At 45.6% G+C, this 25,481-nt stretch overlaps 1 protein-coding gene across 2 annotated transcripts in view; it reads right to left on the reverse strand.

Annotated features, from left to right (window-relative positions):
- The window catches only part of FZD3 (frizzled class receptor 3), a 46,150-nt gene that overhangs the window by 11,186 nt on the left and 9,483 nt on the right, over nucleotides 1-25,481 (reverse strand). For both annotated transcript variants that reach the window (XM_054001657.1, XM_054001658.1), the window contains exons 3-4: nucleotides 9,204-9,400; nucleotides 6,520-7,537 (exon numbers count right to left, since the gene is read on the reverse strand). In XM_054001657.1, the coding sequence (XP_053857632.1) occupies nucleotides 6,520-7,537; nucleotides 9,204-9,400 (1,215 nt within the window). The remainder of the gene's footprint in view (nucleotides 1-6,519; nucleotides 7,538-9,203; nucleotides 9,401-25,481) is intronic.

The raw sequence follows: 25,481 nt of genomic DNA on the forward strand, positions 1-25,481 counted from the left end.
TGGAGAAATTCTGTTGTGACCTGAGCAGCACTGCAAAGCCACGGGGTCTGTGTGTCAAGGATGAATTCTTGCCAGATTTTCTTGGTGTTTATTTTGTTTCAGCCCAATTTCACCCCAAGGAGTGGAGAAAATGGGGGGGAAATGGAAAAAATGGGGGGCAAAATGGAAAGAATGGGGGGCAAAATGGAAAAAATGGGGAAAAAATTGAATTTTTGTAAAAAATAAATGGAGAAATTCCATCCCAACTCAAGCAGCACTGCAAAGCCACAGGGTCTGTGTGTCAAGAATTAATTCTTGCCAGATTTTCTTGGTGTTTCTTTTGTTTCAGCCCAATTTCACCCCAAAGGAGTGCAGAAAATGGTGGGGGGATGGAAAAAAATGGGGGAAAAATGGAAAAAATGGGGAAAAAACGTAATTTTTCACAAAAAAAAAAGAGAAATTCCGTTGTGACCTGAGCAGCACTGCAAAGCCACAGGGTCTGTGTGTCAAGGATGAATTCTTGCCAGATTTTCTTGGTGTTTCTTTTCTTTCAGCCCCATTTTATTTAAAACCAGCACGAGGGGCCAGGATATTCAGCAGAGGGAAGGACAAAGCCGTGCCAAGGAGGAATTAAACTTGGAAATGTTGCCCCTGCCCCTGTTGTGTGGGCAGCCTTTAAAAAAAGCAGCAAATTTGGGGATGTTGGAGAGCCAACAGAGCCTGAAATGCAGAGGTTTTTGTCACACCATGTTCATTTTGGGACACAGAATCCCAGAATTATCTGGTTTGGAAATTGCTCAAAGCTCATCCCATTCCACCCCTGCCACGGGCACCTCTCACTGTCCCAGCTCATTCCCAGCCATGGGCAGGGATGCCACATTTAAAATGTGCAGGAAAATAAAAAAATAACCATTAATCAGCTCCAAAAGTGCATTTGTGAAAATGGGAGATGAGCAAAGTGCTGAATTCTTGAGTTAAAATTACCAGCAGGTGATAGGATTTTAATCCTATTATTAAAACCCATTGGTCCAATGTTGTCAGACATAAAAATTTGTGTTAAAATGTCAGTATTAACAGGAATAAATTTTATTTTAATAAATAAGCACCAGCCAGGGATGGGAGTGAGTGGGTGAAAAAAAAAAAATCCCATTTAACTTTATCCCACAGCAAGGCCTCGACTTGGAATGAAACAGAGTGGAGAGGAAAAAAAATGGGGAAATAAATGGGATTGTCTATTTTTGTGGCTGATAAAAATGATATTTGCTATTACATCATCTTACAGCTCAGAATAATTAAGTTGCTCAAAACACCAAGTCAGTTTTAATTTTTTTAAAGAGGAGATCAGAAGGAAAACAGAGAAGATTTAGAGATAAGCACAGGAACTGCTTCAAAGAACTCAGTGAAAATTACTTTTGAAAGAGTTGTGCTCATGGTTCCTGCAGAAAAACTCCTCTCTGTCAGCAGCAAAGTGAAATAATCTCCCCATGGGATTCCCAAATTCCAGCAATTCCCATCTCAGGTACTTATTTACGTTCAATCCTCAAAAAATGGACAAAAAACTCCTCTTCCCTCATTTTTTTTTCTGGAATGATTACAGAGATCCAACCAAGGCTGGTCAGGATCAGGAAGGTGAATTTTAAAGAGTTTATTCTGATTTTTGAAGGGGACTGATGGCAAACCGCCCCCACTTTTCCTACCTCTTTTCCCCAGAATTTTGCAGCAAAAATCCCAAAATAAAAACACTCAGTAAGAGTCAAAGAGATTGAAAGGGATCAGGAATTCCTCAGTTCCTCTGAATTCCTGCTCAGTTCCTCTTCCCCAGGACTCCCACTACAGCTGCAAATGCCTTTGAAATTGTTTTATTTTCCTTTTTTTTTTTACTCTTTAGTATCTAAATTTGAAGCCTTTCCCAGCAGCTCAGTGCTGAGTCTGGCCCTGAAGCTTTTGTGGAAACTGTAGAGTCTGTTTAGGTTTGGATTTTGAGATAAATTAATCCTAAAACTTCCTTTACTTTGCAGGAAATCAGGTTTTTTTTCTTGGCTTTTGTACTCCTGCTTTTCATAAGAGAAATGCAAATTACAAGCAGCTTTGGGGACAGACTTCACCGAGTCTCTATTTCACTTTTGAGCCAAATTCATCCCAGTTTTGAGACCTTTTTCCACAGACTGGGGCAGGTCCCTGTGGCCCAGTTTTGATTTTCTTTGTAATTCCAAGAGGAATAAAACTCCATCACTCTCCTTGTAAGGGATAAACCACAAGGATGTGGGACAGCAGATAAATGAACTTCAAAGTTTGGTGTTTTTTCCCTTTTCCCCTGCTTTTCCCTTTACTTCTGGGGTCAGATGGAAAGGAAATCACAGCTTTTATGATTTAAAGCCTGACTGGAACCTTTTCCTAAAATCCAGCCTGACCCTCCCCATCAACCCGAGCCATTCTGAGCTTCTGCAGAGCCCAAAATTTCATCCCAGTGCACCTGCACTGGATCTGATTTAATTCCCACAGGATTTAAATTTAATTAACCCCACAGGGTTTAAATGTAAATCCCACCAATTCCATCAACATCTGGGAAGAAACTGCAAATAAGAGAGGAAAGGGACAAACTTCTGAGAGCTGAAAAAATTGGGGCAGGATTAACAAACCAAGCCAACACCAAGAATTGACCAAGAATGGTGAAATTCTGAGGCTCTGCCCTGTGAACCATGAGGTGACCTTGGGTTAATTCCTTTTTTTAAGGTGGTGAGTGAAAAAGAGGATTCTGATATAAAATCCAGCTCCTTGTTTGAATATTCCTATGCTGAAAGTAGATTCCAAAGGCAGTGTTTCCCCCTCCAGAAAAAAGAAAAATATCCCCGCCTGGGTAAAAAGAGAGGTGGGTGGGTCAGGGCAGCGTGAGAAGAGATTTCCTCTCCTATTCTCCCCAAAGTTTTGAGCACAAAGGGCACCACAAACTCCCTCAGTCCCTGCCCATGAGGAGAGGAACACTGGGACATTGATTCCCTGCCCTAGGGGCAAAGAAGTTTTTTATTTCCCAAGGAAAGCAATGGATGCCTCCCAAATTTGCCAAAAAGCCAGGAGAATCCACACCCAGGTCAAGGCAGGAGACATCCAGGTAGGTAGCCAGGAATCCCAGTGGGTGATTTCCCACAAGAAGGCACCTTGTGGCTTTCTCCACTTGGGAATATTTCTCACTTTGGGAATATTTCTGATTTCGGGCAGCCAAATAAACAAAGTTCCTGGTCTTCATCCGACCAAACTCTCTGCTTGGGAATATCTCTAATTTAGGGAATATTTCTGATTTCAGGCAGCCAAATAAACACAGTTTCTGGTTTACATCTGATGAAAGTATCTACTTGGGAATATTTCTAATTCTGGGAATATTTCTGATTTCAGGCAGCCAAATAAACACAGTTTCTGGTTTATATCTGACCAAACTCTCTGCTTGGGAATATCTCTAATTTAGGGAATATTTCTGATTTCAGGCAGCCAAATAAACACAGTTTCTGGTTTATATCTGATGAAAGTATCTACTTGGGAATATTTCTCATTTTGGGAATATTTCTGATTTCGGGCAGCCAAATAAACACAGTTTCTGGTTTATATCCGACCAAACTCTCTGCTTGGGAATATCTCTAATTTAGGGAATATTTCTGATTTCAGGCAGCCAAATAAACACAGTTTCTGATTTTCATTTGACCAAACTCTCTGCTTGGGAATATCTCTAATTTAGGGAATATTTCTGATTTCGGGCAGCCAAATAAACACAGTTTCTGTTTTTCATCTGACCAAATTCTCAACTTGGGAATATCTCTAATTTAGGGAATATTTCTGATTTCAGGCAGCCAAATAAACACAGTTTCTGTTTTTTATCTGAGCCCAGCCTGGTTCTGGAGCAGGCAGGAGAATCCACAGTGCTGACCCCGCAGGAGCAGCTGCAATTCCCACCCCCCTCTCTGGGAATTTTCCAGAAGGAGTTCCTGTGGCATCATCTCCCATGGCACAGATGAGGTCACGCCCCAGTGGATTTTTAACCTCGCATTTGCTGGCGTTGGGAAAAATCCCCCGACCACCACAACCCCTTCACACAAAACCCTTTTATCCACGGCGGGATCGACTCCACTCCCCATTTAGGATGGTCTGCTCTCAGAAATGCTGGAATTTAATTAAATAACATTACAGCTTCGTAAAAATGCGTTGTTATTTCACCACAAAACTCCGCATTTCCCCCTAACTTAAGGATATATTCCTCTAGCATGAGCTAAGGATAAAATAATTCCCCGCCCCCAGCTTTGGGAATCTGTTTCAGTTATAAATCTGGATTGTTTAATATGGGAAGCGTGTTTAGTTTGAGGAGGGGAAAAAATATAAATGGAGGGGTTAAAAGGGAAAAAAACAACTCCTCTAATACTCCCTGGGGTCTGCAGGTCCTTCAACCCAATTTGATGTGAATGAAACCATTATTGTTCTTTTGACTCCCGCTGGGCCATTACAGCAACGGCTTGCCAGGGATTTCAGGAGCCTTTTCCTACACGTTTTCATTATCCCAGCCCTCAGTTTCGAGGTTTAAAAGCAAGTTCTTGCTCAAAATTTTGCCTCCCCGAAACCCTCATGATTTTTATAGATCCTTAAATTTCAATTGTTTAAATATTTCACTTCCAGTATTTAAATAAAAATTTCGATTGGCACACGGTGGGTGTTGGAAATTAATCAAGAGAAAGCCACGTGTCCCCCCCCGGCTTTTTTTTTTTCTCCCTGTTTTTAAGCATCAGCCAGTTTGAACAGATTAAAAGCTGCAGCAGTGAAGGTTTTAATGGTTCTGACCAATGTTCAGTTCAAACCAATGGAACTGCACACACCCACTGCCACAGATTTCCTGCCATAAAAATGATCCCACATTGGATGGGAGGGAAGAGTCCCACCCTAATAAAACCTAAGGGAGAGAAAAAAAAAAGAAATAAAAGAAACCAAAACAAACCAGAAAGGGTTAAAAGGTAATAAAAGGATTATTATCAAGCCTAAGCCAAACCTTTAAGTGATATTTTATTGCATTAAAATGTGAGCTTTGGTGACTCAGCTGGTGTTTTAACTGCTTCAGAGCCAAAATGTTAATTTTTAAATATCCCTCTGCGGGCAGCTGTAAAATAGAGGTTTGCTGTAAAACTCTCTGGAAATAAAGTTCCCTTAAAATGATTTGCAGAAAATATCTAAGGAATGTCATTCCAAAACCAATCTGCCATTTTGGCCCAAAAGCAGGCAATTAATCCCTAAAATACTTTCTTTTCAACTGCATCTGAATAAACCAGTGGAGAGTTTGATCTTAGGGCTCTTAGAGGCTTCTGTTCCTGTGATAACTCAATTAAACCAAGCAGATAACTCTCAGTTTCTTGGAAAAAACCCCAAAGCTGACGAGCTGCAAGCTCTGGTTGTCTTCAGAAGAAATTCAACTCGGATTTTATACAGATTCTCCCGGCACAAAATGAGCACAAACCCTCCAGGCCATCAAAGCCCCAAAACTGCTGCAGATGAACAAGGACTACGAAGAGCAGCCTGATGAGAACTCAGCTGAAACGCCAAAATTCCTCACCAGCAAAACTTCCAATGACCAAAAATAAACTCATCGAGCCCTGGTCTTGAGGTTGGTTTAAAATAACATCTTTACATCCTGTGTAGGTGCCACAGAGCCCAGAAACTCCAGGGAAAATCACCGAGCAGCTGATGGGAACTTCTGATTTCCCAACAGCACCCGGCCTAAGGCGTTATCCCAATAATTTGAGTATGGCAACAACTTTTTTTAACAGGAACAGCAGAGCTTTGAGTGAGGAACTCAATGAGTAACTCTCCCCTGTCACCCGGCTCAGCTGCCACACCACCTGCAGGAATTTCTGCCCATGCTGAGGAAGCTTTTCCCCACCCACCCACCCCATAAACCCTCTCTGAGAACCCCCCCAGGCTGATCAGCCCAGCCAGGCCAGGACCAAAGGGCAGCCACAGCCTCCTCCTGCCTTGGGGGGCAAAATTCTCAAAATCACCCCTGTACTCAATAACATCTTCTGGTTTTATCACCCAGTGGCCCCAAGGTCTGCTCCCTCCAGACCTTCAGCTGCTGGAGCAGGAGACTTTTATGGTTGGGATGGGACTCACAGGGCCCTTCCTGAGGTTCTGGGGGCCTGGTGGGGGAGGTTCCCAGAGGGAAGGGCAGCATCCCCAAGGACACAACACCTTTGTATGACCAGCACTTGTACCTGTGACAAACACAACCCCAGCCAAAGGAGGGAAAACTCCACTCTCAACATCTCCTTTGAGCGGAAAGAGCCCCAAAAGGTCTCTGGAATCAGCCCATGGCTCACAATCCAAGTGCTTCAAATCCACCAATCCACCACTTTCATCCCTTCCAGAGGAGGAGCACACAAAGAATCCATTTTCCCCCCAGGCAAACCCAAATCTTCTACAATCTCTTTGTTCTCAGGACACATTTCAGGTCTCACAGGCAAAAAAGGACGAGGGAGGGGAAGGGTGGGTGTTGACTTGGGCGGCGCTGCTCACCTGGAAGGGACAGGGGATGTGGTACTCCCGGCAGCGCTCCTGGATCCACGTGGTCTCCCACACGCCCCGGTACGCCTGCTCGTAGAAGTAGCAGCCGATCACCACCAGCAGGGGCACGAGGTAGAGCACGCTGAACACGCCGATGCGGATCATGAACTTCACCAGCTTGTCCTGGTTCTCCTTCTCCAGCGGGATCTCGATGCGGACGCGGTTGAGGGAGATGATTCCGGCCAGCAGGAGGGACACTCCCACCACCACGTACAGGCAGAGAGGCGCCAGCACGAAGTAGCGCAGCGCGTCCACGTCATAGAGGCCGACGAAGCACACGCCGCTGATGTTGTCGCCCTCGATCTTGTTCATGGCCAGGAGGATGATGGTGAGGGTGCCCGGGATGCCCCAGGCGCTGGCGTGGAAGAGCAGGGCCTTCTTCTCGATGGCCTCGCTGCCCCACTTGGGCACGGCGGCCAGGAACCAGGTGATGGTGAGGATGACCCACCAGACGCTGCCGGCCATGGTGAAGAAGTAGAGCACCATGAAGAGCATGGTGCAGGCCTTGTTGTGGGAGCCCTGGGTCACCGTGGAGGCCTTGTACTGGGAGGGGCTGGAGGCGTTGCAGGCCACCCGGTCCTCCAGCAGGAAGCCGATGAAGAAGATGAGGGACACCATCATGTAGCAGACGGCGTAGAAGATGATGGGCCTCTCCGGGTAGCGGAAGCGCGTGACGTCGATGAGGAAGGTCAGGAAGGTGAACAAGGTGGCCGAGAGGCAGACGATGGAGATGACGCCGATGAAGTAGCGGGCGAAGGACAGCTCCTCCCGGCGGAAGTACATGTTGGGGCAAGGAGGGGAGCAGTCCCGGACCCTCAGGAAGGAGTAGCCCAGCTCCGGGTCGATTTTCAGCTCCCGAGGACACCAAAAGCCGTAATCCCTCTGGACGGCCATCGGGGCCTCCTCCGTGGGCTCGCCGGCCAAGCTGAGGTCAACCAGGCGAGGATAGGGCTCGTCGCAGTCTGGGAACCTAAAAAGAGGCGTTTACAAGAAAAGTACTCACAATTTACAAGGACTGGGAACCTCATTTCACACAGAATTCACAGAATCGCTAGGTTGGAAGAAACCTTAAAGGTCACTGAGTCCAACCCATGCCCTAGCACCTCAACTAAACCCTGGCACCGAGTGCCACATCCAGGCTTTGTTTAAACACATCCAGGGATGGTGACTCCACCACCTCCCTGGGCAGGCCATTCCAGAACTTTATCACTCTTTCCGTGAAAAACTTTTTCCCAATATCCAACCTGTATTTCCCTTGGTGCAGATTGAGGCTGCGTCCTCTGGTTCTGTCAGGTGAAAGAGACCAACCCCACCTGACCACAGCCCCCCTTCAGGGAGTTGTAGAGAGTGATGAGGTCACCCCTGAGTCTCCTCTTCTCCAGGCTGACCACCCCCAGCTCCCTCAGTTGTTCCTCACAGGATTTGTGTTCCCAGCCCCTCTCCAGCCTCGTTGCCTCCTCTGGACGCTCTCGAGCGTCCCAACGTCCTTCCCAACCTGAGGGGCCAGAGCTGGGCACGGCACTCGAGGTGTGGCCTCACCTGTGCCCAGTACAGGGGAAGGATGACCTCCCTGCTCCTGCCGGCCACACTGTTCCTGATGCAAGAATCAGGATTTCTAGGTGTGACTTCAGGCAAACCAACTGGAGCAAAACCAGACAATCCAAAAAAAAAATGGGGAATCCATCACATTCTGCACTATTTAGTCACAAACTCATCCCACAGCACAATGCTGAAACTATAAAATAAGTTTAAAAATCAAACAGGTGAGAGGCCAATTTGAGCTTTAAGGATGAAGGTAAGGATGCAAAATCCATCCCAGGAAATCTGTGAATTCAAGCCCATGGCAGCAGGATTTTAAAAACATTTTAAAGCCTTTCCTAAGCAACTGCACTCGCTGCCATCAGACAGGGTAGTGAGGTGGTGACACCAAAATTCCAACTAGCACTGCCACCAATTTTCATAAATGGAGTTATGAATGAAGATATTTGTGTAGTTGACACCAGCATTAATAAATGGGATTATCATGGAGATATTTGTGTAAATAAAGCTCTGACTGGAGGCTGAGGACTTCTGGAGTTTCAAAGGGGAGATTGGAGCAATCCCAGTAACCTAGAAACATCTTCTGACTTCTTTAACTAAAATAATTTTAATTGTTTTTCATTCTCTCCAATCCAACTATAAACTATTTCTTCCTGTTACTGCTCCTCAGTGTCATTAACTGTTGGAGTCACAAAAAACAATAAAGCATGAAGATACTACTTTTAATTTCATGCATGTTCTGTCTCAAACAGCTTGGAACACCACTGGATCGTTTTTCCATAAATTTATTTGTGCAGTGTAAAGCTGACCACAGCTGTTTGCAGCTCAGCATGTGGTACATGCTCTGCAAACAGCTTTGAGATTTCACCCTCATCAAACCCAGCCAATTTTCAGCTGATCTCTTGGGCAGAAAGAGGAACTCACTTCCCACCTCAGGAAAGGCTGCTGGCAAATGGGAAGGAAAACACGGCCGCGTGTGACGGAATATGTTTAAAACACCTGCTTTTTACGGGGCCATAAAACATAAAACATCCTGGATGGGAGTAAAATTTTATCCTGAAATTAAAAAAAAAAAAAAAAAAAGGGGGTTTTCCCACCTGGTGCACTCCATATCCTCGGGCCAGGAGACCCCGAACATCTCCATGAGCTTGGAGCACTCGCTGTGGGCGCGCTGGCAGAGGCGGCGGCAGGGCAGCGTCACCCGCCCGTACTCCATGCACACCGGGGCGTACAGGGCGCACAGGAAGGGCCGGAAATCCCGGGAGCATTCCAGGTTCACCATGGGGTGGAAGGGCTGGCAAGAAAAAGGAAAAAAAAAAAAAAGAGGATTTAGTAGCTGCAAGCAGCTCTTTGGTGGAATGTTTTGCTTTTTGTCTCATCGCGACCGCAACCGCGACCTTCTGGCTGTTGGGAGAAATGATCATCAGGATGGAACTCGGGGGTTTTAGGAAGACAGGTGACAATGGGGACAATGAAAATATTCCCAAGATGTCCTCCATCTGCATTAAAATCAGTGGGAATTTGAGGGATAAATCCCCCTGAGGGTGGATTTCAGTTCTTTCATGAAGGTGTACGTGTCTCTCATTCCCAGCCCACACGTTATCCCAGTTATTTAAATTCCCACAGAACCACGGAGCTTCCAGGGCTGTAATCACAGTGAAGGCACAACCAAGATGTCATTTCTTGCCTAAGCATCAGAAAGCACCGTGAAATCAAAACCTGAAAAAATAAAAGTATCAAAACAAATAACTGGTGTCTCGTGCTCCTGTGGTGCTTTATAACGGGTTTGGGTATCAATGAGAGCGACACACCTTGGAAGCTCTGAGAGAAAATCTGTCAGAGTTAGGCAAACACAGCTGGTCTGGAGCATTCCTGAAGGATAAAGAAGGAAAAATAAAGAGGACAGGGATTCATGTCTCAGAAGAAGCTGCTGCGTGGTGATAATCCACGTCATTGTCCAGTGTGGGTTCATTCTGCTCTGGGTTTTTGTGGTTTGTCCTTCAAACTCTCCAGGAATTAATCAATGTTTTATTCCAAATCTCTGTGGCACCTACCACCATCCAAAGCCTGACCAACTCTTTGGATATCAATGTAAGATCAATGATATTCCCGTGAGAGTGCAATTAGAGAATATTGGAATACATTAGGACTTCCAGGTTTGTTTGGAATAAAACAAACCCCGGACTGGAAAAACTTCTCTTGATTTATATTTCAAATCACAGCTCAAAGGGACAAGTGGCTTCATCAACAGCTTTGTTCTACAGAGATTTGTTAGAAAAAGCCCATTATTTGGATAGCTGGGTTTTCTCCACAGCCCAGCAGGATTAAGGAGCAGGAATTCTAATCCTTGGAATTTGCAGCGTGCTAGCTGAAGGACAAACGAACCTGCTATATATAAATACAGATAAATCCTAAATCTTGTTACAAGTGCAGCTGAAGAGGAGCTGCAGAAAAATTACATTCTCAAGCAGCAATTTCCTGAGAAGTGCTTTAAACAAATTCAGCATTTTCTTTTTCCAAACCATAGAGTAGAACTGATCTAACAGGAAAAAGTAGGTCATTTTCTGTGACCAGAAAATGGCAAATAGTAGGAATTATAAGGAAAAGTCTCACTTCTCCCTTACCACCTCTTTACTCTTCTAATCCTTCCCAGAATTCTCCTTCCTTCTGCAAAAGGTTAATTTTGGGAACACAAGACACAACCATGCTATGATTTTAATGTGTTTTTTTTTTTTAAACATCATTATTATTTACCAAATTGATTAAATTCCCTTAATTTCTCAAACTGAAATTCAGCAATAACTTGCAGGAAGAGCAGGATGAGCCTCCAGAGTTATCAACCAGGAAAAAGGCAGCAGCAGTTGGGAAATATTTACATTTACAGGCTCACGTTACTCAAGGAACTCTTTCTGTTTGGCTGGACATGTACTTCAGATTTATTTTTATTTATGTATTTATTTGTGAGTATTTATTGCCTACAGCAGAGTTAAAGCCACTGTTTGACCACATGGATCCGAGAAATTGATTCCAGGGAGTTACAACACCTGCCTGGAAAAGATGGAGGTGAAAGTCTCTACTTGATGGAAAGGGAAAATAAAACAAGAACTCCACTTCTATTCTGGTAAGAGTTTAACTTCCCTTCTTTTCAAAAAGCCTTGAAAATGAGAAAATTAAGTTACAACTTTATAAAAAAGAGTTCCTGCTTTCATGCCTGCCCCAATCTCAAAGTTTTGCCTCCTGCCACTGCAAGTTTTCACAAACCTACTCCTAAATTTCAAGTTCTCCGGACAATTCCTCCCCTACTTTAATCTGATACACCTCCCACTTAGAAAAGATGTTCCTAAAGTTCCTTTTATCCTGCAATTTAGCCTTTCTTAAAAGATCTGTTTGGTTTTGGTGCAGTTGCAGAGGCTGAACTGTTTAGGAAGAGACCTCAGAGCACCTCAAGGTGTGCAAACACAGCTCCAGGTAAATGGGAAGGACAGGAGGAAAGCCAGAGGAGCTTCAGGTTGGAATTCAGAGGGAATTTCCTGATGGAAACACCAGAATGGGCTGCCCAGGGAGCTTTGGAGCCCCCATCCCTGGAGGTGTCCGAGGAACAACACTCAGAGCTCTGGGGTGGTGACCAGGTGAGGATCGGTCACAGGCTGGACTCGAAGATCCCTGAGATCTTTTCCAGCCTAAATGATCCTGGGATCCTGTGAGCTTCAAAATCATGAAGAAGCTGAGCTGGAGAACAGAAGAAAAATCCCTACAACAACTCCTGATAACACAGAAAAAGAGACTCGCTCGCCCTGAGCCAGCATTTGTGCCTGTGGGCAGCTCCCTCCGTAAGCACCCCAAAAATTATCTCCAAATTGTCTTCCCCCCTCGCAGCTCCTGAGATGAAAGGTCACCTCCACCTACTGATTATGTTGTTCCCTATTAAAAATAAACACAGGGAGATTAAAAGACTCTTTTCATGCTCTTGCCCAAGGACGCAGTGCAAGTCGTGGCATCGAGCGGAACAAAAGGCTCTCTGTTAAACGGGATGTGCCTCACAAAAACGCCTGGTGAACAACTCCAGGAGGAAAAAGGAAGAGGGCAAGAGGAGGCCTGGCAGTCAGACTGATTTCAGTGATTCAATCCTGGGAAATCCAAGAGAAGGAAGAGATAAATGCTTACTTAGGAAGAGATAAACTCTTCTCCTCCTTCACTTTGCCACTCAGGTGTTGTGTGAAGGGACCTTAAAGATCGTCTCGTTCCAACCCCCAAAGTTCGTCCTCCAAGGGATGGAAGCCAAAGGAGAGATGGAACGTGTAGGTTTTCCCCCACTCCAAATCATTTTCTTAGCAAATCCTCACTTTTGGTTACAAAGCAAGAGCAGTTACTCAAATAATAAGCACACCACGGAACAGAGTTCCAATTTCAGACCTCACAGCGCTGGGAGACAATAAACCAAATTCTTTTATTGTACACAGACACTTGGCTGTTATTTGGGAAGCGGCTTTGCAGGATTTAAACCAACTTACTTGGGTGATCTTTCCCCATTCTGTTTATTTATACATTCTATTCTTTGATCAGAGAACTAAACAGGAAACATCCTCATAAACTCAGAGAGGGAAGGAGGGAACTTTTCTCCCCTCAGGCTCCTGGGAAGAGAGTGATGCTATGACTCTCAATTGCTGTTGCAATTCCCGGGTGGAAGCAGCTGCCTCGGGGCACATCCCGGCTCCCAGCAGCCACACGAGCTGCTCTTTGTCCTCAATCTCCCGGCCTTTGATGGAGCTCGCTGTTCATTAGGGAAAAAAAAAAAAAAAAAATCGGGAATTGTGTCTCAAAGGGCAAAACGCCTTCCAGGCTGCCTGCCCTGGAGAATGGGATCTGGTTTGGATTTAACTCTGCAGACAGCTCCTGCTTCCACCGAGCACCTTCAGCCTCCTGCTCTTACAAGCACAATCGGTTTCCTCCAGACTCCGAAAATTTCTTTTCCATCACCCCAGACTCCTGTGAACCTCTGTGGATTCCCTGGATCTTGCAGCCCTCCTGGTGCTCACCCTCCACCTGGAAATGTTTGTTCCAGGTTCACACCTGGAGCCGAAGAGCTGCTGGAGTAGAAGAGTAAAATCCTGCCTCAACCCAAACCCAGCTGCTGCTTCCTGAAGAAAATCGGGGAATGTTCACACAGGCACAGCAGAGCAAAGAGCAGGGATTTGGGGCACCTACTTGGCAGAAAATCAGGACCATTTCTACTTTTTCCCACCCAGTTTGGCTGGATCATGCCACGAAATCAAAGGTGGCAGCCACGAACACAGCCAGGTGTGCAGGAGTGAGTTTGTTTCTCCTGGAACCGACCCAGTTCACCCAATTTAATGTGGCTCTGGCACTGCAGACCCTTTATTCTGTTTTCTGAAGGCAAAAGGTGACTTTGCCCAAGCCTGCTCCGAGTGCTCGGTGCCAAGACACGTTCAGTGAGAATTCCTGGCACAGAGCACATCCCAGCTTACCTCACCACCTACTTCCCTGGTGAGAAACTGAGGTGTACTTTTATTTTTGGAATTATTTCTGGTTTCTCACAGTGCTACACGTATGAAAAGCCAAACGGGGGCACAGCTCATGTTGCCCGTTGAGCTTTTCCCCTTCAGCATGGAATAAAGCTATTCCCAATTATCTGTATGAAGCCTTTCAATATCCCACATCTCATCATTTGATGGCAGCTGGAAAAATCCTGATGGCAATGAGGATTAGACTGACACTGCACTGCTTTAGGGGCTGGGAAGGGAAAAAAATCCATTTTTTTTTACCTCAGCACTAAAAAATAAATGTCTGCATTTAAATAGTTATTTACGAAACTCCAACAATAAAAAAAAAGACAAGTAATTACTGTGGGTTTAAATTATATTTTTTCCATGCTATAGGTCCAACTAGGCACTCACCCTGTTATTTAATTTAAAACCCAAGGCCAATTATTTTACCTGCCATGCTCTGAGAGGGCAGCAATCATAAAAAACCATCCCAAGCTTTCTGTCTGCAGACAGACAGCCAAGGTTAATTTCTGCAGGGAAAAAAAAAAAAAAAAAAAAAGAGGATAAAGATGGAAGTAGTTAAAAGACAGCGAATGGCATTCATCTCTGCCTATAGGTCCAAAAAGCAAAGCCATCTGCTCTTGTTCTTTAAAGATGTCTCCTGCTGCATGCTAAATTCCAAAGTTCCTCTGGAAGACAGCATCCATCTGTCAATCTGCACTTCTCCTGGATGTGGGATCTGTGATCTGGGAATGGGGGGATGCAGATGGGTGGTCCTGGTAACCATTTCCATTTGCAGGGTTGGTGGCAGCTGAGAGGGTTTGGGCTTCCTCCTTCTTCTCCATGTGCCTGCTGTGATGGGCTTGGGAGAATTCCAGAGGGATATTATCAGGGAAATAAATCCACAAATAAATGCACCACCCTCTGGATTGTATTTTAGATACTGTTAAATAAAGACACTTTGCCTGGGTGAGGAAGAGCCTCTGGGGCAGGAGCTGTAAATGTTGTCAAAATCCAGTTTTTCATAGAAATGACACATTCCCATCTCCTGCAAGGATGACATTCCCAGTGGGAGTGTGATCACAGCTCCCAGGCTGCTGGGAAAAGCTCCAGTGCTGCTCTCACCGTGGGGAGGGGAAGGAGACCCGTGGTGAGAAGTGGAGCAACAACAACCTTCTCCTTTTTCTTCTGCTCTTCCCTCTCCTTCTCCTCCTCCTTCTCTTTCTCTTTCTCCTCCTCCTTCTCTTTCTCTTTCTCCTCCTCCTTCTCTTTCTCTTCCCTTCTCCTCCTTTTCCTCCTCCCTCTCCTTCTCCTCCTCCTCTTCCTCCTTTTCCTTTTCCTCCTCCTCTGTCTCTTCCTTCTCCCTCTCCTTCCTTCTCCTTCTTCTCCTCCTCTCCCTCCCTCTCCTTTCCTTCTTCTTCTCCTTCTCTGTCTCCTCCTTCTCCCTCCCTCTCCTTCTCCCCCTCCTCCTCCCTCTCCTTCTGCTCCTTCTCCTTTTCCTCCTCCTGTCTCCTCCTTCTCCTTCTCCCTCTCCTTTCTTCTCCTCCTTCTCCTCCTCCTCCTCTTCCTCCATTTCCTTCTCCTTCCTTCCCCTTCTTCTTTCTCCTCCTCCCTCTCCTTCTCCTTTTCCTCCTCCAGTGTTTCCTCCTTCTCCCTCTCCTTCCTTCTCCTTCTTCTCCTTCTCCCCTTCTCCTTCTTTTCCTCCTCTTCCTCCCTCTCCCTCTCCTTCCCCTTCCCCTTCCTTCTCCTTCTTCTCCTTCTTCTCCTTCTTCTCCTTCTCCTTCTCCTTCTCCTTCTCCTTCTCCTTCTCCTTCTCCTTCTCCTTCTCCTTCTCCTTCTCCTTCTCCTTCTCCTTCTCCTTCTCCTTCTCCTTCTCCTCCTTCTCCTTCTCCTTCTCCTCCTTCTCCTCCTCCTCCTCCTCCTTCCCACAGGGGAATTGTGTGACCCACATGGCAGGGTCACACAATTCCTACCAGCCCCAGGGAGGTCTCCTTGGAAAAGAAGAGGAGAGAGGAGCCTGGCACCTCACAGCTCAAACATTCCTCTTGCTGAGCAAAGCAGGAAAAGAGTTTGGTGGGATTTGTTTGAGGATTTGACACTGACTGGATGGAATTCACAGCCAGATCAGGTTCTTCAGTGCTCAAAAAAAGGGGGGATTTCTATAAATCACAAATGGGATGGAAAATACAGATAAGGACACAGCCAAAATTCAAAGTCACCGTTTGTACTCGCCTCCCCTTTTCAATTTTACAGCTTTAAAAATGCAGGGTGGCAGCCACACAACATCAGAACCCTGCAGAATACAACCACACAAGCTGAACTTCCAAAGGTGAGAATCACTGGACACTCCTGTCGGAACCCAAGGTGTCCCTCAGACACTCTTGGATGTTCTGGGCCCAGGGCAGAAGCCTCTGAGACCCTGGCAGGCGGCCAGGGACCCCTGTGGTCTTGAGCTTGACCCATGGAACAATTTACCAACCTTGCAGGAAGAACAAGAAATCACAAAAGTTTAGATATTATAATATAAGTAGTCACAAGGTGAAAGGTAGGATTTTTGAGTGCTGTACAGGGGGGTTTTAGGCCTTGTACAGGGGGGTCTGAGGTTTGTACATGGGGGTCAGAGGTTCTAAGATGGAGGGATTTGGGCGTGCCCTGTCCTCCTTCTTTCTTCTTCCTATTCTCCATGTTCTTGGTGGTGTTGGCACTCACAGATTGGTTTAGAGTAGAAAGTCACTGTTCAACATAGGTAATAGGCATTGGGGAAAAACTATAAACACCTAATACGTAATGTGTGATATAAAAGATGGCACCCTCCCTTCGGGGAGGAGAGAGGGGGACAGCCAGAGACGGGGACAGACAGAGTCAGGGACAATGTCAGGGAGTCTGTGTGCCTTGAGATAATATACAATAAACTGCCTTGAGACCGGACGACTGAAGACTACTGAGTCTTTCTTTGAAGGCACGGGTTGGAGGAGAGATTTTACCACCATCCGGAGTCACCCAAATCCGGGGAAGACTCCGGCACACTCCCACTGAAGAGAATTTCCTCTTTATTCTCAAAGGCTCGATGACTTCTACTACTCCTCGTGTGACTTGGCTGTGGTTTTCCACCCAGCAGGATGGCCAAGGGTGTCCAACATTACCAGCCAGTGCAGACTATTCCATCTCTGTGTTTGCCACCGGGATGAGGACGGCAGAAGTTTCCTGAATTTTGACATTCAAGCCCAACTGTTTCCTGGCAGACCAACCAGGGGGACCTGCAGGGTTCTGACTGCCTTGAATGTCAACTTTGTCGTCATCAAATGGTCACAAAATGAGGGCAAATCCCAGCTGTCACCTAGGTCACTTTCACAAGGGGCAGAAGTTTATTTATCCTCTTTCTCTGCTGCCCTGACTTGGGTTTAAGGTAAATTAAAGGGAATTTCAGAGCCTCAGCCCCACAGCACGGCAGACAAACCCTTCTTGCCGTGGCAGAGAAGAGGCACGAGGCTGTTAGAGCAGAATTTTGGCAGCCAGGAGGGGGCAGGAAGCTGCGAAATCCAGGAGGAGAACTTTTGGCAGGCAGAAAGGCTGTGAGTGACAATCCATCCAGGCTGAAGGAATTCAGGAAGCTTTGCTTTTCACTCCCTTGGAATTCTGGAATAAATCCACTCATGCTTGAGCTGGGAATGTTGGAGACTGTTCTCCAAGAAGGAATCACCATCCTGTCTTCCCTGGCTACAATCAGGACCAGCAACTCCTCGGGAATTGCTTCAATGAGTGAATTCTGCTGAATTTTGCTTCTATGAAAAGAAATCTCACCTAAATCCTTCAAGGAATGATCCTGCAATATCCACAAAGATTATGACCCAAATTACTGCCCAAATTAAACCCCAAAGGTACTCAGGGGATAAAATTATGCATCTCCATGGAAAAGTCTCCAAAAAAGTGTTTTTTGGTGTTGGGAAGGAGCAGAGCACAGCCCTGATCCACCACAGCAATATCCATAAATAATATGATGTAAATTGAAGTAAGAACATAATCTGTTGGATTAAAGTTATACAAATTATTCTGGATAACGAACAAAACGTGTCTGCAATGTGAATGCTGATATTTTAACAGCTGTGTCTCAATCTAACTCTGCAGACCATCTGTTAAATCTACATCCCAGCAAAACCACACACACATGTTGGATGGGAAAGAAAATTTACATCTCTGGGCCTCGAAATCAAGGATATTCCACAGAGAAAGAATTAAAATGTATTGTTTAGAATAATTCTAATAAAATATTATATTCTTTTTCCCTCATGTTGGCTTTCCAGGCAGGCTGCACTGCCAGTCCAGGACACTGAGCTGTCTTTTGGTGGAAGTGATTGAAAAATCAGCAGGTTGCTCCATGTGCATAAATAGTTCAGGATGGTTTTCCTCGTCTGTTCTCCACAAACTCTGCATCCCCGCTGTCCCCTGAATTATGGAATCACAGAATCATGGAATGGTTGGGGTTGGAAGGGACCTTAAAGCTCCTCTAGTTCCAACCCCGACACCTCCCACTACCCCCGGTTCCTCTGACCTGGCCTTGGACCCTTCCAGGGATGGAGCAGCCATGAATTCTCTGGGAATTCCATCCCAGCCCCTCCCCACCCTCTGAGGGAGGAATTTCTTCCTCATTTCTCTGCATTTACTGGAGTAGGATCCATCCAAACCAAGCAGCTCCACCTCCAAATCTCATCTGGGCAGCGCCTCCCATTTAATTCTGTGTTTACTCCACCACAGCTTCTCTTCTCCCTCCTTCCCCAAGAACAGGTATTTCACAGTTTTTAACTCCAGACTGTTTTATTTGTGAGGATTCTCAGGGTCTGGAGATTATTTCAGCCAATTTCCATCAGCAGAAAAGTAAAGCTGCAGCACTCGGCACCCTTCCCATGCATTAATTGGGAAGATGTGGCCGGATTATGACATAACCCAGATTTTACTCAGGAAAACCTGTAAATTTACCTGAAAGTGTGGGTGAAAAACCAGGAGTGTTTCTCTCAGTGTCCCCTGGGGCTCCCCACAAAATCATCCTGTACTGTGAGCAAGCCAATAAAGCCACGACAGAAGTACAAGGTGAGCTTTAGCTGAACCTCAGGAACAACTTCCCGTATTTTGGTATCAGCCATGGAATTCTTCCAACGTGCCACCGGCACAGCTGGGCACAAACAACGAGGAACTGAGGTGGCTTTGGGGGAAAACTTCAGTCTTTGCAAAGAGATTTTCCTTTTCTTTCACGATTATAATTCTACAGCAAGCCTGTAGGCTCTGAACAAACCCTGGCTGAATTTATTGGAATTTATTTTTCTTTAATTTTTCAAAGAAATTGTCCATCCCAATATCAATTTCTTTTACCCGATCAAGGAATTACAAACAGGCCTCTCTATTCATCAGACAACAATACAGAACAGAAAATTTAAGACTGAGAATGCCTCAATTTACTCCAACGGATTAAATGAAAATTAATTTATGCTTCTAAATAGAGGAATTAGGATAATTAGTGGGCGACTTCAATTTTTAACCATTTTCAAACTACTATTTCTAGAAAACATGTGTGAACACAGCAGCTGTAAATTAAAATTTAAGATTCATCAGGCAACACTCTCCCTTCCATTCAGTGCCGAGTTAATGAGGTCACAGCTGAACGCTACAGGGGACGACAGGGGCAAAGAATTAAAAATAATTGCAATTGTATCCCACTTCTGCACTGGCCAGACAGCTGTTATCCAGCTCTGAGCAACCAATCCCAAAATCCTCACCAAAACCATCAAACTGAGGACAAACCCAAGCCCCTGGCTTGATTTTCCAGTTAATAATTCATCAGATAAACAAGTGATGGGAATTCCCATAGTGCCCCCAATTATTTGTTCCTGCGGCACCCTAAAAGGGTTTTTTTAGCGCTCTCAAAATAGATTAATGAATATTTTGCCCTCAAAAGTCTGGGATTTTCTCCCTGTTGAGGGATTTTGTTCCCAGCTCTTTTCTGTACCACAGATTTTGGGGAAACTCTCTGGAACACTCGCAAGTAGGATGAAGCCAAACAATAATGGGATTAAAAAGAGAGAGGGGACAGGGGTGAGGGAAACAAGGGAAGACAAAAAGGTTATGCAACTGCTCTGCAGAGGATAATTCCAAATTCTTTCCCAGTTAAATGGAATAAAGAAAAGCAAATATCTGTGGATGCTGTGGAAGAACCCCTTTGAAACCTTTCTGAAAAGTAAATGATCTAAAAATGTCAGGATGTGGATGGGATATCCTGCAGGTGAGTCTGGAAAGGGGAATTGACACAGAATGGAGTCAGTGGGATCAGACTGCAAAAGTAGGAAAGGCTGCACTGAATTCCTTAAGGGAAACGGGAAAGGCAAGTGCAGTGCGTTTTCCCGCTGAATAACTGCAAAATCCCTTTGATGTGTTGATAAAAGTGTCCAAAAGGCTGGAAAATGCAGCTGAGGGAAGAGCGGGAGCGGGGCTGAAGGGCAGGGAAGAGCTGAAGCAGCGCGATGGGGCAGCAGAGTGGGGAGGAGTGTCCGCGCGTCCCTTAATGAGCTCAGCTCTTCCCTCTCTCCCGGCTCCCACTGCTTCCCAGTTCAAGGATGAGCACCGACAGCCAGAGATCAAAAATTGGTCCTTTAATCCACCCCGCTGCTCCTTTCTGATGGATCAGCTCCCTCCGCAGGACATCCCAAAGCCACGGATCCCCGCCCGTCCTGGCCGCGGCTCTCCCGAGTCCCCTCCGTGACCCTGGAACCTTCAAGGCAGCCACTGCAAAGCGGGAGGGGAGGCAGAGGCGAAATTTTAAAAGCCTGGAAGTTTGTAATTCCCGGACAAAAGCGGCCTGCCTCCCGTGGTGCCAGGGAAAAAAGCGGCCGGTGGATCTGGAGAATTGTCCTTTTTTGTGATGCCACTTAATGAAGGTTATTGTGAGGAATGATTTGCAAAGGAAGAGGAAAGAAAATGTCTGAGCGCTCTGCAGCGTCGGTGTTTTAGCCACGAGATTTGGAGGGCAGATTCCCAAATAACTGCTTTTTCTTGGAGGTGAGGTAAAGAAGAATTGGATAATCTGTCATTAAAATGCCACGGAGAAAAACCTGGAGGCAAAGTGACTTCCCTGTCCTTTAACACATTTATATCAAACCTTATAATTTAACACATTTGCAAAACACTCAGATAAGATGTCGCCATCCCACAATACTTTTGTTTCCTTGACTTTTTTTCTTTTTCCTTCATTATTGACAACAAGCAGCAAACCTGAAATCCAAGGTCAAACTTTATAACCTCATTATCCTCTGCAGTTACAGCTCCGTGCTGCACCTGCACCGTGAGGGTTGAAATGTGGAATATAAGGAGGGAAAATGAATTCTCAGGAGCAGGGATTCAGCACTGGCTCTGCTGATTCTCAAGGACACACAATTCACCCACTCCCCGACAAAGACAGAATGCAGATAATTGACAATCTGATCGAGTCCTTATGGAGTGGAAAATATGTAATACATGTGAGTTTTCAGCGAGAAATGTCAAAAACACGAGTGATGTTTTCGGAGCTGTGAGGGGGGAGAGGAAAACGAGTGGCTGACCAGAGCTGTTTCCCTGAATCTATAAATTTATAAAGAAAGACGTTTCTCCTCGCTCAGCGCCATGGACATGACAACTTTTGTCCTACAAATCAAGAAACAGGGAATATAAACAAGTTTACAAATTGAAAGCAACTTTCAGAAGAGAAATTTCGGGGTTTCCACCCCGCACAAAGATGAACTACAAGGAGCCTTCCTCCCCTTGTTCAAATTCAAATTAAGCAGCCCTTTGTGCTTCTCTTTTCAAATTTCCTTCCCTGTTTCCATGGGAACCCCCCGGCTGACAAGCCTGGGATGGAGCAGGAGGCCAAGCTCAGCGAGGGGTGTGAAAAGGGGAGGGAGTCAAAGGGCAGAATTTGGCTCGGGAGGACCGAGATGCCAACCTTTGTCCCCCCACAAAGAAGGGGGTAACCATAGGAACAACTCCGCGGGACACGGGAGGAGCCAGGGAGGATCCCGGCCAAAATCGTGAAATGGGAGGAAAATGGGAAGAAAATGGGAAAGGTGGTGTTAAAAACGTGACGCCAGGACTTTCTGAAGTCTTAAACCAAAATGAAAGAAAACTCGAAGGGTTGAGCATCCAACTCTGTGCTGGTTCTGCGTCCAGTTAATTGCATCAAATTGGGTGATAGGAGATCACAGAGGAACCGGGAAGAAGCGATTCCCCAAATCCGACAGGAGAATTTAATATTCTCCTGTGAAGATGCTGAATAATCCCCTCGACTGAAGGGCTCTGGAGGTGTTTTGTCAGTCAGTCTAGGAGCACTGCACCTCACCCATCCACTCCATAAAACCAGAAATAGCTGCTCCATAAAAATATAAATATGGCACGTTCTGATTACTGCACCTCGTAAAAGAGACAGCGGGAGGACGAGCCCTATAAAACCACTAATGACACAGAAAGGAAAACTTGTTGTGTCTTCAGCGGGAATGTAACAGCAGCAGGTGTTTTATTGAAGATAAATAAATAAACAAAATAAACCAAGGCAACAACAGCAAGTTCTTCACGCCGCCCTTAGCTCATGTAACCGCCGGTGATTTGTGTGGATGTTCTTTTGAACGTCATTTTGGGGAGAAAATGGATAAATTTGGGGAATATCACAAATATATCCCTGAACTGAGCATGGTTCTGGTGCTCCCAGAGCAAGGAGGACATGGAATTGCTGGAGCAGCTCCAGAGGAGGTCACAGCAAGGGCTGGAATTCCCAGAGAAGCTGTGGCTGCCCCTGGATCCCTGGAAGTGTCCAAGGAAAGGCTGGAGGAACTGGGATGGTGGAAGGTGTCCCAAATCCAAAAAAATCATCTGAACTTCCTCTAAACTCACCAATGTCTCCCCAGAACAAAGAAGGAAACTGCAGCCATGCCAGCAAGACAAATATTTGTGACAGCTGCTCCTTGGTGCTGAAGTTATTCCACATTTGTTCCTTGTCTTCTCCCTCTGGTGTGGTTTTCCCTCTGGATCCATCCTATAACTGGAACCACCATCAGGCACCAGAAAAAGCAGGGAAAAGCCAATTTCCAACACAAAAAGCACATCCCAGCCAAGCCACCCTGCTTTTAAGCAGCCAAACATTATTTATTGCCTATTTTCTGCACAAAAAAATCATACAAAGATGGGAAGGAATATCTGTGACCCTGTAATGGGTGAGAGTGGTAAAAGCCAAAACAAACATTCCCAAAATGCCCCACCAGCATGACATTCTCTGGCATCTAAATTTACATTTGCCAAGCTACAACTGACTGTGCAGTGCTTTGTTATTTAACTATTCCAAATAAATCCGTGCATGTTCCACCTTTCCTAATAATTCCTCCTTAAGGCTCCACCAGCTGCTGCAGAATGAGCCACAAGGCAGAGCCATCTGCCTCCCTGACCCCGAAAACATCCCCCTGTGAATACATCTTGATTAAGATGTGCAGCATTGACTTTCAACTGAATCTTTACATAAAAGTCTTTTTTTTTTTTTTTCCCTTCCCCTATGTTTGCACTAAGCTATTAAGGTTTAACTTGGTTCTCCGATTTCAGCTCGGATCAGAATTAATCTGGGATTCAAGCAAATATGGACGTGGTGACGGAGTTCATCTCCAATGTGCAAGCACTGGTTTGTCATTTTAACAGCACCCCAAAACCTTTATTCTCTTCTCTTTTCCTCTCACTGCCACAGTCAGCATTTTAAAAATACTCACGTGGCATCTCGTTCTCGTTAACAAACATAAAAGACTAAAAATCAGTATTTCCTAAATTGTTCTTTGAGGAACATGTGTTAGTAAGAGGGAAAAAATTCAGGGTATCTCACACCTGTGATTTTGCTTTAATATTTGGGCACTGGTGATCTCCAGGCAGGAGTTTGACCCCTTGTGTGCTTTGTGTTTGTTTTAGAAGGAAATCTCTTTTTGGTGCTGCCCTGTGCAGCTCAGCCCTGGGGTGCCTTTCCCTGGTTTCCTGGAGTGCAGGGATTGAAGGAACATTATTTTATGTTCAGAGACTGCTCCACGTGACTGTTCCGGCCAGGAAGGATCCATCCCACCTGCAAATGCCAAACAGGGACACCTCCCACTATCCCAGGCTGCTCCAACCTGCCCTGGGACACTTCCAGGGATGGGACAGCCAAAAATTCTCTGTGAATTCCATTCCAGGGCTTTGTCACCCTCACAGGGAGGAATTTCTTCCCAATATCCCACCCAACTCTGCCCTCTGGCAGTGGGAAGCCATTCCCTGTGTCCCCTCAACACCACATCCCCCAAACACAAATCACACGGCAGCAGCAGCAGCCCAAAATTCCAGAATTTATTCCTGGGCATGACTGTGTCTGGATTAACTGCTTCCAAAGCTTCTTCCCTTTCTTTCTCCAGCCCCCACCAAGCTCAGAGCAGGTCCACGGAACACAGAGCCGCACGTTTTATCTGAGTGCAAATTATCACCTCCCGTGGCTGCTGCTCCTGTCCAAACAACCAAAAATTATTCACTGCTCATGGCATTTGCAACGTCCACTCAGATGATCTCGGAGTCCACTGGATTTTCCTGTGAAAAGGATGCAGCTGACGGCTCTAATGCGAGGCACTGCTCCCTCAGAAACCTCGTTTTACAAACTTGTCAGATCACGCTCGTTTCTGTACGAAACCCGCTCGGGGATGTAACAGCTCTGGCTCTTCCCAGACTGTTCTTTCCCACTAAGGATTTCACCTCTGCCTGACTCTCATGCCCTTTGCAGATCAAGCCTGAAGCAGAGGCTGCTGCATTTCAAACAGACCAGCCCCAGGTATTCCTAGAGCAGGAATTCCCAAGGGCATTATCAGGAATTCCTGGGCTCTGCCCGAACCTCTGCGATTCCAAAGCTTTGCTTTCACAATAAAACAAATCCAAAGGCTTCACGTGGCTGTTTCCAAGGTAGAAAATTCCAGCTGGAGATGAGAGAATATAAAATGAATGAAATTGAAGGCTTTAATCAGCTGGTATCCCTGTGATCCTGCACAGCTCCATTGTTCTGAGGGGATCACAATCGCACGCGCTAACGAGAAAATTAATCCTTGCTGCAAATTAGTGCCTAAGATCAGGCTGCTTACAAAACAGCAGCTGATTAAAAACTCCTTTTCCATCAGCTTTATGTGCCTGTGCTTCCAGGAGTTTGGGAGGCAGAGCTGAGGAACACAGAAAGCCAAGGAGAAGTGTGAAATCTGGGATGTGGTGAACAGGGAAGGCAGAAGAAGAAAAGGAATAAAGGTGGAATTAAGGGGGTAAGAAATTAAGGATTTCCCACTCTACATTCTCCCCACCCTTGGTGATTATCAGGAAAGAAACACCACTAAATGAGCCACTTAATACCTGACCTACCTCTGCTGGAAAAATTCCTCTTATCCCAGATGTTGAGACTGGGCTGGGAATAAATATAGCTATGCCTTCTGTTGATGCTATTTTAAACACACTCTGGTTCTTTTCAAATTAAAAAAAAAGGTGAAAAAACGGACTAAGACTCCAGAGGTGACAAAAACAGGGCTGGCAGGGGCACACAGACCTTGCAGCTCTGTGGTAGGTCAGTGGAATTGTCCTCTGAGAGCACCAAAACAGACAAGAAACCACTAATTCCAAAAAAATCAAATGTCCTCACATCTGTAGTTGGATATTCTGTGGCAAATTCATTTCTAAATATTCCAAAAATTCTGTGACTGGGGGGTTTATTTATATCAATGGCCTGGTTCCCTGGAGGGATCAGCACACGAGTGGACATTGTGCTCTTCCACCTTCTTCCCTCATGCTGCCAACCCCAAATTTCAGGATAACCCAATTCCTCCATTT

The sequence above is a fragment of the Vidua macroura genome, chromosome 31 (assembly GCF_024509145.1).
Source record: "Vidua macroura isolate BioBank_ID:100142 chromosome 31, ASM2450914v1, whole genome shotgun sequence".
NCBI classification, from domain to species: Eukaryota; Metazoa; Chordata; class Aves; order Passeriformes; family Viduidae; genus Vidua; species Vidua macroura.